The following is a 15126-nucleotide window of genomic DNA, read 5'->3' as shown; positions in this document are numbered from 1 at the left end:
ACACACACACACACACACACACACACACACACACACACACAAGCCTATGGTCACAAACTAGGTCCGTAACTATTACCCGCAACAACTACACAACACTATTTTTAAAGACATTTACTTCAAACCGTTTTTAAGCACCAAATTAAAGCCAAATACACCTGAAGCTTTTTACATTTCAGGACTAAGAACATGAGGAAGTATATTCTGGACCACGTGGCTTGTCCATCCCAATGCCGCCACGGTACCTATAGCATCTTCCGGCGGCAGGTCCACTGTGTCCGTGTAGAGGTACTGGAGAAAGGCACGATACACTGGGTAGGAAAACTGGTCGATTTCTATCACTTCCTTCATGTCTTCATTCCAATACGACTGGAACATGGATCGAAAGTGCTCACACCTAAAACAGAAAAGCCAAAGTCTTATTTGTTCAGCAGCAATTTAAAAAAAGTTACCTAATTAAGTTGACAAAATCAGATAAACAGATTAGAAGTATCCTTGGGCCGGGCACAGTGCCTCACACCTGTAATCCCAGAACTTTGGGAGGCCAAGCAGGCTTATCACCTGAGGTCGGGAATTTGAGACCAGCCTGACCAACATGGAGAAACCCCGTCTCTACTAAAAATACAAAATTAGCTGAGCATTGTGGTACATGCCTGTAGTCCCAGCTACACAGGAGGCTGAGGCAGGAGAATTCCTTGAACTCAGGAGGTGGAGGTTGTAGTGACCCAAGATTGCACCACTGACTCCAGCCTGGGCAACAAGAGTGAAACTCTGTCTCAAAAAAAAAGAAGTATCCTTAACTACTATATCTGGGCCTGCACACACCAGAATTACAAACCTATATTCAGCACCCAAAAAATATTCCACATGCAAGTGGTTTTTGCATATGCTTTTTACATACACTCACTTTCGTTTTTTATATATCCTATTAAATACTAACAGGTATACACAGAGCCTAGAAGTACCTAGCACTTCTACTACTGCTTCCATTTCATGGTGCTTCCATTTCATGGCTCCCAAGGTTTTTTTTGCTCCTTTGTATTTTAAAATAACATACAGAAATGCATTTTAAACAATGAAGTGAAAGAAATTCAGAAACCAGAGTTCAAAACTTTTGACTACATATTAATATCAAAATGATTCATTTGTTTTTATGTAACAGTATATTCTTAAAACTGTTTTATATGTTAACTGGATTACATCAAGCTGATTGTCTCATTATTCGACATACCAATTTTTCTTCCTTTCTGACTCATCGTCAAAACAGCTATCACTCCTGTTTTGTTTTTGTGCATTGCCTGCTCCCTTTCCTCTCTTTCCAGGCCTGCTACAAACTTACTTATAAAACACTCACGCCCACTAGGATAGTCAGATATTTCAAGAAAGCCTGAGCACCTGCTACACTGTAAAAAGCCACCTGCATGAGAAACTGATTTCTCAATATTGAATTTTCTTAAGTACAATATAGTTATATCTTTCTAAAAATCATCCTTTAAAATTCTTTTAAAGTGAGATACGGTAAAAAAAGAGAGAAAGTATTTTGAAAATCCACTCAGAGTCGAGGCACAGGGGCTCATGCCTGTAATCCCAGTCCTTTGGGAGGCTGAGGCAGGTGAGTCTCAATCACCTGAGGTCAGGAGTTCACTGGCCAACACAGTGAAACTTTGTCTCTACTAAAAATACAAAAATTAGCCAGGCGTCCTAGTGAATGACTGTAATCCCAGCTACTTGGGAGGTTGAGGCTGGAGCATTGTTTGAACCCAGGAGGTGGAGGTTGCAGTGAGCTGAGATCACACCACTACACTCCAGCCTGGGCGACAAAGTGAGATTGCATCAAAAAAAAAAAAAAAAAAAAAAATCAAAAAAAAAAATCTATTCAGAATACTAAAAGAATGGCTTCACTTACAAAAGAAATTACTCTACCTGAGAAGCAAAAAAGAAATAGTTATCTAAGCAAAGAATCATGGATTTCATTCTCAGAAAACTGTACATGAAAGGAATAGACTGGCTGACAAAGGTGCAAAGACTGAAACAGTTCCAGTTCATTTTTTCAAGTAATACTGTGGTTCAGATATTCACTTCCTTAGGTAAAGAATGACACTGGACTTTTTGGTTCCTTTCAAATGTATTTCTTTGCCAATAGATTTTTAACTAAATTTCCAAAAAGACTTGTTAATGGTCTCGTGTGCCTTTTTCTGCAATGGCAACCTTTGTGAGCAATAGTCCAGTTACTAATAAATGCATAGTTCCCTCATTTATACAAGGAGCTCCTGCCATTTACTATCTCTAAAAAACTTTTTCTTTCATTTTTGAGGTAAGATCTCGCTCTGTCACCTGGGATGATCACAGCTCACCACAGCCTTGATCTACTGGGCTCCGGCAATCCTTCCACCTCAGCCTCTGGAGTAGCTGGAACTACAAGAATGCACCACCACACCTGGCTTTTTTATTATTTTTAGAAACAGCATCTTGCTATATTGCCTAGGCTGGTCTCAGACTCCTGGGATCATGTGATACTCCCGCCTTGGCCTCCCAAAGTCCTTGGATTACAGGCATGAGCCACCACGCCCATTAGCCCAGCCTAGAACTTTCTTTAATTGGTAATTACATGTCCCTTAGAAACAGAAGCCCAGTATTCCTATGAGAACTTTCTGCTTGAATCTTTAATTAAAAGAGGTCATATACACTTTTCAATAACAACCCTTTGTATTTTTTTTTAATAGCATAAACAAATTTTCTCATGGAAATGAGTATTCACAGATCCTTAGTTTAAAAAACAATATAGGCCTGTGCGGTGGCTCACGCCTGTACTCCCAGCACTTTGGGAGGCTGGGGGGATCACCTGAGGTCAGGTGTTCAAGACCAACCTGATCAACATGGAGAAACCACGTCTCTACTAAAAATACAAAATTAGCTGGGTCTGTGGTGGTGTGTATCTGTAATCCCAGCAACTCATGAGGCTGAGGCAGAATTGCTTGAACCCAGGACGTGGAGGTTGCAGTGAGCCAAGATCACGCCATTGTACTCCAGCCTGAGCAACAAGAGCAAAATTCCATCTCAATAATAATAATAATAATTACATACACATATAAAGAGAGAGAGAGAGAAATACTTAAGCTCCTACAGGACGCTTTTTCTAAAACGCTCCATGAGTGTACACACACAACTCTTTGACATGAAATGGACTGATACTATCTGCAAAAATATTAAGTAGTGACATTTCTCTCTACTACAAAGGCTACTTTTTTTTTTTTTATCAGCACCCATTTTGTGGAATAACAAAGAAATAGAAGTGGCAAAAAGAAAGTACAGTTATTGAAGTCTCTTAGCTCATGCAAAAATACCTGATTTTCAAAACAGCTTTATGGACGTGAATATATTTTCCATCAATTCGAAACTTCAGATCAGCAGTTTCTGGACTATCAAATTCTTTCTTCAGTGACTCTGCAACTGTTAAAAAATCTTCATGTTCTGAAGGCAACAAACACATATTAATATGGAAAGTTCAAGGAACAGATTGAAGATCCGAAAGACTTCAAAAAGATCATCATAACCGTACTGGATAATTCCACTTTTTTTTTTTTCTTTTCAAGAGTTCATACCTAATTTGACAGATCAATTCTACAGCATTAAAGTATCCTGAATCTATAAACTACAAAAGAAAACCACCAAAAAATGGTATTTAGAAAGACCAAATGCCATCTTATATGGTTAAACATTAGAAATATGTATTTTTTAAAGGAAAAATTATAGGTAGCTCACGATATAACCCCCTCTCAAAATGAGTGGTTCTTTTCTAAGACTAAAAATTTATCAGTTTTCCTTGACCGAAACACTAAGAATATCTTTTTTCTGCTCTGAGGTAGTTTTGAGGAGTCAGCACATCCAACTCAAGGAGATGCAAGAAACAAACTTACCACTTAAAAGGTAATGCTAAGCAGTCATGTTCTCAAGCAGAGAAACTCTTTCCTAAGTATCTGGTATCTAAGCATCTCTGTTAACCCTAAAAATCACTATATGCATAATCCTTACTCGGTATCTAAACAGAACAAATTCACTTAGAAACAACACCTACATGAAGGAAACAATTTTACAAGAACACATGATCACCTTACCTGATAAGAATTGCTGTTATGGTTATATGTACATAGAAATGTGTTACTATAAGAAAATGCAAAGACACTGTACACATTCCTGCAACACTTTCTTGTGCTTTATATGTATGAAGGAAGAAAAGAAGTAGAAAAAGCCTAATGGGGAAATGTTTTTAAATTCCAGAGATCCTCACCAGGCATTGAATCAAACTGCTATGGATACACGAAGCAGGTTTCAACTGCCCACAGCTGAGTTAAAAATTAGTGTCTTAATCAAAGAGCTCAGCTTCCAAGCCTGGGATGAACCTGTGTCCCTTGGTAGTCTGTTGTTACCAGAGCAACTCCCAGGGGAGGGACAACAGCTAAAACCTAGGCTGAAACTTAACAAATGAGTTTATCCACAAGCTTTATCATCACAATCTCCCAGGGAAATATCTTTTGCCTAAGCCCTGTGACCTTAACTTACAGCCCTCCCTCCACCCCATGCAATGCAGAACTCTCCTGGCTACGCAGAAAAGGTGGAAAACCTCTCACAGTTCAGGCTTTCTCTGACCTTGTAACCTGGATCACTGGTGAGTAAAAGAAAAGAAATGACTAAGATGGGTCAAGAGTCCAGGGCTCTAGAGTGTTACCCAACCCATCCAAAAAAACCACTACTCAACAGTGTCTCAACTTCTGCATCCAGTCTTAGGCTGAAATGACCCCTTCTCCTCTTTGCTCCTGGCAACAAGTATAGTACGTCCTTTCAGAGAAGAAATCCTTCTCAGAGGGGTGAATTCACCATCTGACTTTCTAACACTCAGCTGAGATCACAAAGTGAGAGGGAAAAAACTCTTGATTTTTAGCAGTTGGAAGAGAAAGAAGTTATCTAGGACAGCAGTCCCCAGCCTTTGTGGTACCAAGGGCCGGTTTTGTGGAAGACAATTTTTCCATGCACAGGGGCAGAGACGGGGATGGTTTCGGGATGATTCAAGCGCATTATGTTTATTGCGCACTTAATTTTTATTATTGTTACACTGTAATATGTAATGAAATAATTATAAAACTCACCATAATGTAGAATCAGTGGGAGCCCTGAACTTGTTTTCCTGCATCTGGGCAGCCCCACCTGGGGGTGATGGGAGCCAGTGACAGATAATCAGGCATTAAATTCTCATAGGGAGCTTGCAACCTGGATCCCTCACATGTGCAGCTCCCAATAGGGCTCACGCTTCTACGAGAATCTAATGCCGCTGCTGATCGGATTGGAGGTGGAGTTCGGCAGGTAATGTGAGTGATGGGGAGCAGCTGTAAACACAGATGAAGCTTCACTCACTGCCACTCACCTCCTGCTGTGCAGCCCAGTTCCTAACGGGCCACAGACCAGTACAGGCAAGTGGCCTGGGGTCTGGGGACCCTGACAGTCTGGGTGATACATTCAATGACCATATTTTTTCCAAACTTAACATATAAAATGTCAGGACCTTTGTTCTTCAAAGAATGCCTGTGCCATTTTAAGACATAAGAACGGGGAAAGCCTTTTATAACAAGTCCAGGTTAAGTAGTATATATAAATCTGAGGACGTGTACAGAAGTAGCATTCAGCTGGGTATGCTACACGTGTGCGATTCTGGACAAACAGTACCATTCAGTGAACCAATTATTTTGCAATCACAATACTCACTGCAAAAAAAAAAAAAAAAAATACTAAAGAACTTGTCAAAATGAATTGAAAGGAAGTGTTCACCTGGTTTCACTTTAAGGCAAGCTTAACTTCCTAAGCATCTCCTTGCCCCCATGCCCATGACTGGTCACCTAATGATGGGACAATGCCACTTGTCTCACACACCTAAGCATGACATGTATTAGAAGACTAACCTTCAATATCAATTGCTGAGCAACTCAAACACCTTAACTGCCAACTACATGAATTTTCAAGCACAGAGCATCGCCGGCGCGGTGGCTCATGCCTGTAATCCCAGCACTTTGGGAGGCTGAGGCGGGTGGATCACTAGGTCAAGAGATCGAGACCATCCTGATCAACATGGTGAAACCCCGTCTCTACTAAAAATACAAAACATTAGCTGGGCATGGTGGCGCGTGCCTGTAATCCCAGCTACTCAGGAGGCTGAGGCAGGAGAATTGCCTGAACCCAGAAGGCGGAGGTTGCGGTGAGCCGAGATCATGCCATTGCACTCCAGCCTGGGTAACAAGATTGAAAAACCCCCTCAAAAAAAAAAAAAAAAAAAAAGAATACATAATCAAGCACAAAGCATCATGACCCACTTATTCCCTCTGCTTTTAAACAAAAGAACAACTCAGAAGAAAATGCTAGCAAAAAGGCAAAAATAAACAAGAAATAAAAGAAAAAGATTAAAGTCATCTTGTAAATGGCTACTCAGCTTTAAGACATCCTAGCTTTTTCAGCCAATAATGGACTCTTAAAGAACACAATATTCAGAAAAGGTACAGACTATGTAACAAAAGATCACCCCAAATTCCACTACCCTTTATAATACCTTTGTTTTGATGCCCTTCTGAAATAAAAGAATTTGAAATCAGTTGAAAGAAAAAGAAGATGAGGTTAATGCGTCACCTTAAAAAGAGACAGGGTCTCGCTCTATTGCCCAGGCTGGAGTGCAGTGGTGCAATCACAGCTCACTGCAGCCTTGACCTCCCAGGCTCAAGCAATTCTCCACCTCAGCCTCCTGAGTAGCTGGGACTACAGGCATGCACCACCATGACCAGTTATTTTTTGTAGAGATAGGGTTTCACCACGTTTCCCAGGCTGGTCTAAAACGTCTCGGCTCAAACAATCCACCCGTCTTGGCCTCTCAAAGTGCTGAGAGTACAGGTGTGAGCCACCATAGTCAGCCAGTTCTTTACTTTTTTGAAAGTTCATTTTTGATTAGTATTATATCAGGCTATGTAAGAAATCTAGTATAATAAAAGTGCTTAAGAGCAGGTTACCCAAATACTTACGCATGAGCAAACAGCACTACTCACAAGAGTCAAAGGTGGAAATAACCCACATGTCCATCAACAGGTAAGTGACAAACAAAATATGGTATATATACATGATGGAATATTATTCAGTCATAAGAGGGAGTGAAATATGGAGACATATTACATCATCAATAGGCCTCAAAATCATTAAGTAAAAGAAGCCAGACATGAGTCACACACTGTATGCTTCCACTTGTATGAACTATCCAGAGTCAGTAAATCCATAGAAACAAAAAGCAAACTGGTGGTTGCTAAAGGCTGGAAGTGGGAGAGAATGGACTGTGACTGATTAACATATAAAGGCTTTCTTTTGGGGTGATAAAAACATTTTAGAATTTGACATAAAAGGTGGATGCAGGCCAGAGCGGTGGCTCAAGCCTGTAATTTCAGCACTTTGGGAGGCCGAGGCGGGTGGATCACCTGAGGTCAGGAGTTCAAGACCAGCCTGGCCAACATGGTGAAACCCTGTCTCTACTAAAAATACAAAAATTAGCTGGGCATGGTGGCGGGCGCCTGTAGTCTCAGCTACTTGGGAGGCTGAGGCAGGAAAATCGCTTGAACTCAGGAGGCAGAAGTTGCAGTGAGCCGAGATTGCACCATTGCACTCCAGCCTGGGTAAGAGAGCGAGACTCCATCTCAAAAAAAAAAGGTGGATGCACAACACTATGAATGATGAATGTTCTAAATGCAACTGAACTGTACCCTTTACAATGGTTAATTGCATGTTATATGAATTTGATATCAACTGAAACACTTATGAGAGAAAATTTAAAGTTCATGGGAATATTTCATAATATATGAATGTGATTATGTATATAATTAGAGGGAGGGTACAAAAGCTAATAGAGAATAAAGCATTTTAAGAGAGCCCAACTCCAGCAAATACACAGGAAAACTCGTCAGTTGGTAGTACCATTCTTCCTGGGTGGAGGTGGCCCTGCACTTTCTTACCCACAGACAGGAGGCGCCAGGAGACGGCAGGAGTGGCAAAGCAGGCAAACACATCATCGGTGCAGGAGAGGTGGGTGAGGTGTGGCAGGATCACAGACTGGCCCCGGCACTGGCCCCACATGTACACATGCCCACCCTGCGTCTTGGCCGCAGACGTGTGGGCAGAGTGACAGGCTGCAATCTCTACCACCCTGAAAAGTTTTCAGAAAAACGCATGTCACTGCATGATCACAGAAGCCCACAGCACACCACACAAGGCAACTAAAACATTCATGCTTGGAACACTTCAGAAAACAACAGTCCAAGATCCAGGGATGCTAGCTGCCAAGTCACAGCAACAAAAGCAAAAGATCAGGGCAAGAGCACTGTTCCCCTTTCCCAACTGCCCATTTCTCATCCTCAGCTCACTGTGAGTTAGGATAGACCACAAACTGCCAAGGAAAACTTGGAAAACAGACTAGAGACCCAAGCAAATGAAGAAAGTGGACACTGACAAAATGTCCTAACAAACGTGTTGGTTTAAACACCATTTCTTTTCTTTCAGACAGGATCTCCCTCCGTCACCCAGGATTGAATGCAGTGGCATGACTATAACTCACTGTAGCCTTGACCTTCCAGGCTCAAGCAATCCTCCCACCTCAGCTTCCTGGACCATAGCTGTGCCATCACACCTAGCTAATTTTTGTATTTCTTATGGAGATGGGGTCTGGCTACGTTGCCAGGGCTGGTCTCCAACTCCTGGGCTCAAGTGTACCTCCTGCCTTCGCCTCCCGAAGTGCTGGGGATTATAGGTGTGAGTCACCATGCTTGGCCCATTTCTTTATAAATATAACTTTCTCTGTCCTCTCCTACCAGAGCTCAGAACACTCACTGGGCTAAGCATTGGCTGAGGGGTCACGGACTCTGAACGTTCCAATCCAAAAGGACAACAAGCTAAACTTACTGTATTTCTCAGTAGCATGCTTCTTGGGTAACATCCCATAATCAGAAGTCAGCATGCCAGGACATAGTAGGTAAGACCATACAATTTGGCTGAACAACATCAAGCATCTATTCCAGTAACACATACTATATCAAATCAATATTTAAACAGATAATGTCCTTTCAAGAGCAGATGTATTTAAAAGTTGTTTTACTTGGGTCAAAGGAAAAGTTTATGCTACACCATAAACATCAATATGGCCATAGACCCTATCTATCTTCCATACTAAAAGGCCAGCAGCAATGCTGCAGTAATTGTACCAAGATACGTTCATGCCTATCAATCACAGGTGGTTATTTCAGAAAGCTACATAAGAATCATATCAACTTCATGTTCATTCTGGCTGCTACTCAAAAAACTTATGTATAGGCCAGGCACAATGGCTCCTGCCTGTAATCCCAGCACTTTGGGAAGCCAAGGGGGGTGGATCACCTAAAGCCAGGAGTTCCAGACCAGCCTGGTTGACATGGTGAAACCCCATCTCTACTAAAAATACAAAAAATTAGCTGGGGATGGTGGTGCACCTGTAATCCCAGCTACTTGGGAGGCTGAGGCAGGAGAATCACTTGAACCCAGGAGGCAGAGCTTGCAGTAAACTGAGATCGTGCCACTGCACTCCAGCCTGGGTGACAGGGTGAGACCCTGTCTCAAAAAAGGGAAGAGAAGGGGGAAGGGGGGAGGGGAAAGAAGGAAGGTGGAAAAGGACTGGAGGAAGGGTGAAGGGGGAAGGGAAGGGAACCTCTTTTGTCCAAAATGAGAATGTTAATAAACAGAAGAATTACAAAGCCAAACACCACAGCTCTGCCACACGGTCCCAAGGCCACATCTCACATACAGTCCCAAGACACGGCACAGCCAAGTTACCTTTCTTTCTCCACCATGATGTGTGCTGGGCTTAGCAGGTTATTTTTATTGCCAGTTCCCAGCTGCCCATATGTGTTAGCTCCCCAGGCATAGAGCAAGCCCTCATCTGTTAGTGCTAGAGTATGTGCGTAGCCGCAGACAATCTGCAAGTAAATTTAAATGGTTACCATTAGCAAGAAAACAGGAAGGGCAGGGAGAACATCTACTTAAAGGCTATAGTCAGCTTCTGCAGAATGCCAATTCATCATCAGGGGTAGACTGACATTTGCTGGAACATTAAAAAAGCATTAGAGAAGCCTAAACCTTAGGCTACTGAAGTTTTCCTTTTTTTTTTTTTTTGTTAACTTGTCGAGACTGTTTTGCCAATACCACAGTCTTGCTTCTCCTCATGGGAATTTAGGGAAGATATAATATTACATGTGGAAGATAAAGGCACAGAGAAATATTGCCGCAAAAGACTGACTGAAGAGTAAACCTCCAATATTTCTCCAAGTTAGGGCGGGGAAGATAGACAGGAAGTGCTAGCTGAGAGGGCACCGCACATACCTGGTTCACACACACACTGTGCAAAGCTGCCACTCTCACAGGGGTCAGCTGGTTGCCATTGTTTCCCAAGCCCAGCTGACCATTGCCATTGTAACCCCAGCCATATACCTTAGAGAGGAGAGAAGGGAGAGAATGAGTTTTTTTAAACTGCTGGTAAGAAAGAAGAGACAAAAAAACCAGTCCATCTAAACACATCAGATATTTCCAACACCTGTATTCTACTCTATGCTCCTGCCACTGATCTTCAAACAGAAGCTATTTTGGAGATGGAGATGACAGAATTGGGCATTGGTTTCTACTCCATGACTTAGATAGTCTGGGGCAAGTCACTCTTTCCTGTTTTATACATGAGGAAGTTGAGCCTCACTAACAATTATTAAGCACCTACCATATGTCAGAACACCCTGAAAGGTACTAAGAATAAGTTTTTGGTCACAGTTTAACAGGGGAAATAGATACATGCAAATTTTCTGCAGACAGGTAGCAAGTGCTACAAGACATATAATCAAGGCACTGCAGAACAGCAAGGAGGAAGGCTTTAGCTCTAGGAAGAAAGATTAAGGAAGACTTTTCAGAAAGTGGAGATCGGAGCAGGGCTGAAGAATGAAGGACAGCAAAGATTCCAGGCAAAAGGCACTGACTACATTAGAAGCTAGTTTAGAAGGTAAGTAGGTGAGCCTGGCTAGACACATCTGCAGTAGTGGTAGTATAAAGAATAGTGGAAGGCCAAGTGAGGTGGCTCACGCCTACAGATTACAATCCCAGTACTTTGGGAAGCCAGAGTGGGAGGACCATGAGGTCAGGAGATGGAGATCATCCTGCCCAACATGGTGAAACCCTGTCTCTACCAAAAACACAAAAATGAGCCAGGCATGGTGGCACGTGCCTGTTATGCCAGCTACTCGGGAGGCTGAGGCAGGAGAATCACTTGAACCAGGGAGTTGGAGGTTACAGTGAGCCAAGATCGCGCCACCACACGTCAGCCTGGAAACAAAGCAAGACTCCAACTCAAAAAAAAAAAAAAAAAACAAAGTCTAGAAGGAAAGGCAAGGGCCCAGAGGGACAGTGACAAACAACATACCAGAGAAACTGCAATGCATCTGTAAATTTCTCACTGAAATATTAATTTAATTTGCATTTTTGAAAGATAATGTTGGCCACAGTATAAAAAGATGACAGAACATATAAGGCTAGAGGCAGGGAGAACCTTTAAGAGGTCATTTCGGGCCGGGCGTGGTGGCTCAAGCCTGTAATCCCAGCACTTTGGGAGGCCAAGGCGGGTAGATCACGAGGTCAAGAGATCGAGACCATCCTAGTTAACACGGTGAAACCCCGTCTCTACTAAAAATACAAAACATTAGCTGGGCATGGTGGTGTGTGCCTGTAATCCCAGCTACTCAGGAGGCTGAGGCAGGAGAATTGCCTGAACCCAGGAGGTGGAGGTTGCGGTGAGCCGAGATGGCACCATTGCACTCCAGCCTGGGTAACAAGAGCGAAACTCCGTCCCCCCCAAAAAAAAAAAAAAAGAGGTCATTTCTTCTCTCGTGAGCAAAGAGGTGAGCTCTGATGAGGCTCCAAACTAAGGAGTGACAGCGGGATCAAGAGAGAGAAAGAAGAGGAAAGAGGATTACACAGACGACTTCCCAGAATGTGATGGTCCCTTGGATATCTGGAGTGAGAGGAGACCTGTCTGCTGAAAGTAACAGGGTTGGGCATAGGTTTGACAGGAGTGCTAAAGGTTCCAAATAGCCATAGGAAAACGTACTGATCAGGAACAGACAAATAAAGGCCTTGTTCAAATTACAAACCCAAGATTTGTGGTGGCATCAAGCCCCACAGCAATGCAGGGTGGCAGATGTAGACTATGGCTTTTCAGGGTTACAGGATGTAAGGGAAAGGGGGAATGGAATTTAGGGGCCTGGAGAGAGATGGTTAAAGGCACTTTCACCCAGTGCCAGAAGTGTAACAGACATGAACTTTCTGGAGAGAAATTTGGCAATGGCTATCAATATTTTAAATGGCATACCTCTTGACCCAGAAATTCTTTGGGAATTTATTCTATAGAAACACTTGTATAAGTGTACAAAGATACACACATAGAGAGTAACACAGAAAATCACTGCAACTGTTTATGACGGGAAAAAATTAGAAAACTGACATGTTCATCAGTAGAGCTCTGGATGTGGGTCGTCTGCAGAAGCCAGAATTAGCAGCCATAATGATGGAAAGCTGCATAAATGGTCTGATCATAGACACAGATAAACACAGGCTGCTAAACGGAGGAGTGGGAAGCAGGTTGAAGAAAAGCAGAGAAAAGCTACGGTAGGTATCATCATCCCATATTAAAAAAAAAAAAAAAAGATAATTATACTCACCTATATATAATTGTTTAAGAGAATAGTCAAAAAAGACATGCATGAAACTATTAAGACCAGGAAATGGTATTTAGTTTTTATTTTATCTGTTTCACTTGTCTTCCTTTACTTTGTTAAAATAACCACATAATAATAACCTAAAAATTAAACTTTTTTTTTTGAGACAGAATCTCACTGTCACCCAGGCTGGAGTGCAATGGCATGGTCTCAGCTCAGTGCAACCTCTGCCTCCCAGGTTCAAGCAATTCTCCTGCCTCGGCCTCCCAAGTAGCTGGGACTACAGGCACCCACCATATCTGGTTAACTTTTGTGTTTTTTTGTAGAGATGGGATTTCACAATGTTGGCCAGGCTGGTCTCAAACTCCTGACCTCATGATCTGCCCACCTTGGACTCCCAAAGTGCCCGGCGTAGTGCCCGGCGTAACTTATTTTTAAAAATAAGAGAAGAACACTAGAATGGAGGATATTCAATGGCCATCTCAAGGAATTCTGAAGTCATCTGCATGATATTGAGATTGAGTTTTTCAAAAATAAGTTAATGTAAGTTAAAGTCTGTGCACAAACTCTAAAGCACCATAGCATAGGTAGGTGTCCTTAATCCCCAGGTCGTGAGCCACAGACCAGTACCAGTCTGTGCCCTGTTAGGAACTGGGCTGCACAGCAGAAGGTGAGTGGTGGGCGAGGAAGTATTACCACGTGAGCTCCGCCTCCTGTCAGATTAATGGCAGCATTAGATTCTCATAGGAGCACGAACCCCATTGTGAACTGTGCAACAAGGCATCTAGGCTGTACACTCCATATGACAATCTAACTAATGCCTGATGATCTGAGGTAGAACAGTTTCATCACAAAAGCATGGCCCCAACACCACCACCCATGGAAAAATTGTCTTCCATGAAACCAGTCTCTGGTGTCAAAAAGGTTGGGGACCACTGCCCAAAAAGCACACCAATGCATGATGCCAAAACACCTGTGTCCAAGGTAATATCTTTGTATAATTTTCATGCACTAAAATATGCATAGGTAGTAAATGGCCCTTTAAGTGCAAGTTGCAACCAGAGATTAATTTCATAGAAATAACTATCAGCTCAAAGTGACCACAGTAGGGATAACTAAAGGGAGAGTTCTTAAAAGTAGCTAATAACAGTCAGGAAACCCCAAAAATCTGCTTTTCCAAGTTGCTTCCTCCTGTGAACATTCAAGATATAGGTAGGTAGTTCTACAAGGATTTCATCAGCTAATTTTAAAATGCACAGTTGACTTTTTCAATGGAAGAGAAAGATAGGATTAAATTCTTTAATCTACTATATTAAATATCACACACAAATACCTACAGGCATTAGGCTATTTGGATCTTGCAAAAAAATACAATTTAGACAGAGACAATCTTTATTCACAGGTAAATCTTGGAATTTAGAAAAATCATACTGAGGAGCAAACAACCTCCAGCTTCTCAGTCAGTAATAAATGGTCTGATCAGTTAACTTCCAACAGAGCTACCAAAACAAAGCACTCTTCCTTCTTCAATTTGATACATGCACCTTGTGAATAAACTGACATTTAATTGAAAAAGGAGGTAGAAAGGGACACGGGAGTGGAGAACACCTCACCTCGCCATTGTCCAGAACAGCCATGGATGAAGTCTGACCACAGGCAATGCCAACTACCCTTTTAATATGTAAACAGTTCGTAACTTTTCGAGGAGTTGGTTGATTTGCTGTAGAACCTGATCCCACCTGGCCACAGTTGTTATAACCCCAAGCAAATACCTATAAGAGAAAGAAAAAGGAAAGAACAGTCAGGGTGAAAGAAAATTTCACCCCAACACAAATAGTCATAAAAATTAAAATCAGCCTACTTAATGAGTACTTAAGATGTGCTAAATGGTTCTGTATGCTTTACACACATTAACCTACTTACCCTACCTAGTAATCCTGCAAAGTGACCCTAGGATAGGTAGTACCCACTTTATACATCCCCATTTTATACATGGAAACTGAAACACAAGAGAGGTTAAGTAACTTGCTTGAGGTTCCAAAGCTGGTAGGTAGTGCAAAGAGAATTTAACCCCAAGCACTCTGGCTGTGCTCTTAACCACCATGCTATATTCCCTCTATAACACACATACTAATGTGGCATCAACAGGAAATGTGGGATATGCCACATAAGTATCAATGATGTAAAAAATTTGCTCAACTCTTTCGGCACAAATATTCATTGTTTTCCATGGAAATCATTCTAAACAAGAGTATAAACAGAAATGAATTAGGGAGGGAGGTGTTGGCAGTAGAGGAAATAATTTCCTCAAACACTAGGAAAATGTCTAAGCCCC

General features: G+C 42.0%; 1 protein-coding gene across 9 annotated transcripts in view; it reads right to left on the bottom strand.

Annotated features, from left to right (window-relative positions):
* RCBTB1 (RCC1 and BTB domain containing protein 1) overlaps window positions 1-15126 on the bottom strand; it is a 146415-nt gene that overhangs the window by 10468 nt on the left and 120821 nt on the right. For all 9 annotated transcript variants that reach the window (XM_032294593.1, XM_032294589.1, XM_032294588.1 and 6 more), the window contains 6 exons: window positions 14405-14563; window positions 10420-10527; window positions 9874-10016; window positions 8028-8218; window positions 3342-3468; window positions 243-394 (listed from right to left, as the gene is read on the bottom strand). In XM_032294593.1, the coding sequence (XP_032150484.1) occupies window positions 243-394; window positions 3342-3468; window positions 8028-8218; window positions 9874-10016; window positions 10420-10527; window positions 14405-14563 (880 nt within the window). The remainder of the gene's footprint in view (window positions 1-242; window positions 395-3341; window positions 3469-8027; window positions 8219-9873; window positions 10017-10419; window positions 10528-14404; window positions 14564-15126) is intronic.

Source organism: Sapajus apella, unplaced genomic scaffold, assembly GCF_009761245.1.
Source record: "Sapajus apella isolate SASKATOON/1434 unplaced genomic scaffold, GSC_monkey_1.0 scaffold32, whole genome shotgun sequence".
NCBI classification, from domain to species: domain Eukaryota; kingdom Metazoa; phylum Chordata; class Mammalia; order Primates; family Cebidae; genus Sapajus; species Sapajus apella.
This window is presented reverse-complemented; position numbering and strand designations above follow the sequence as displayed.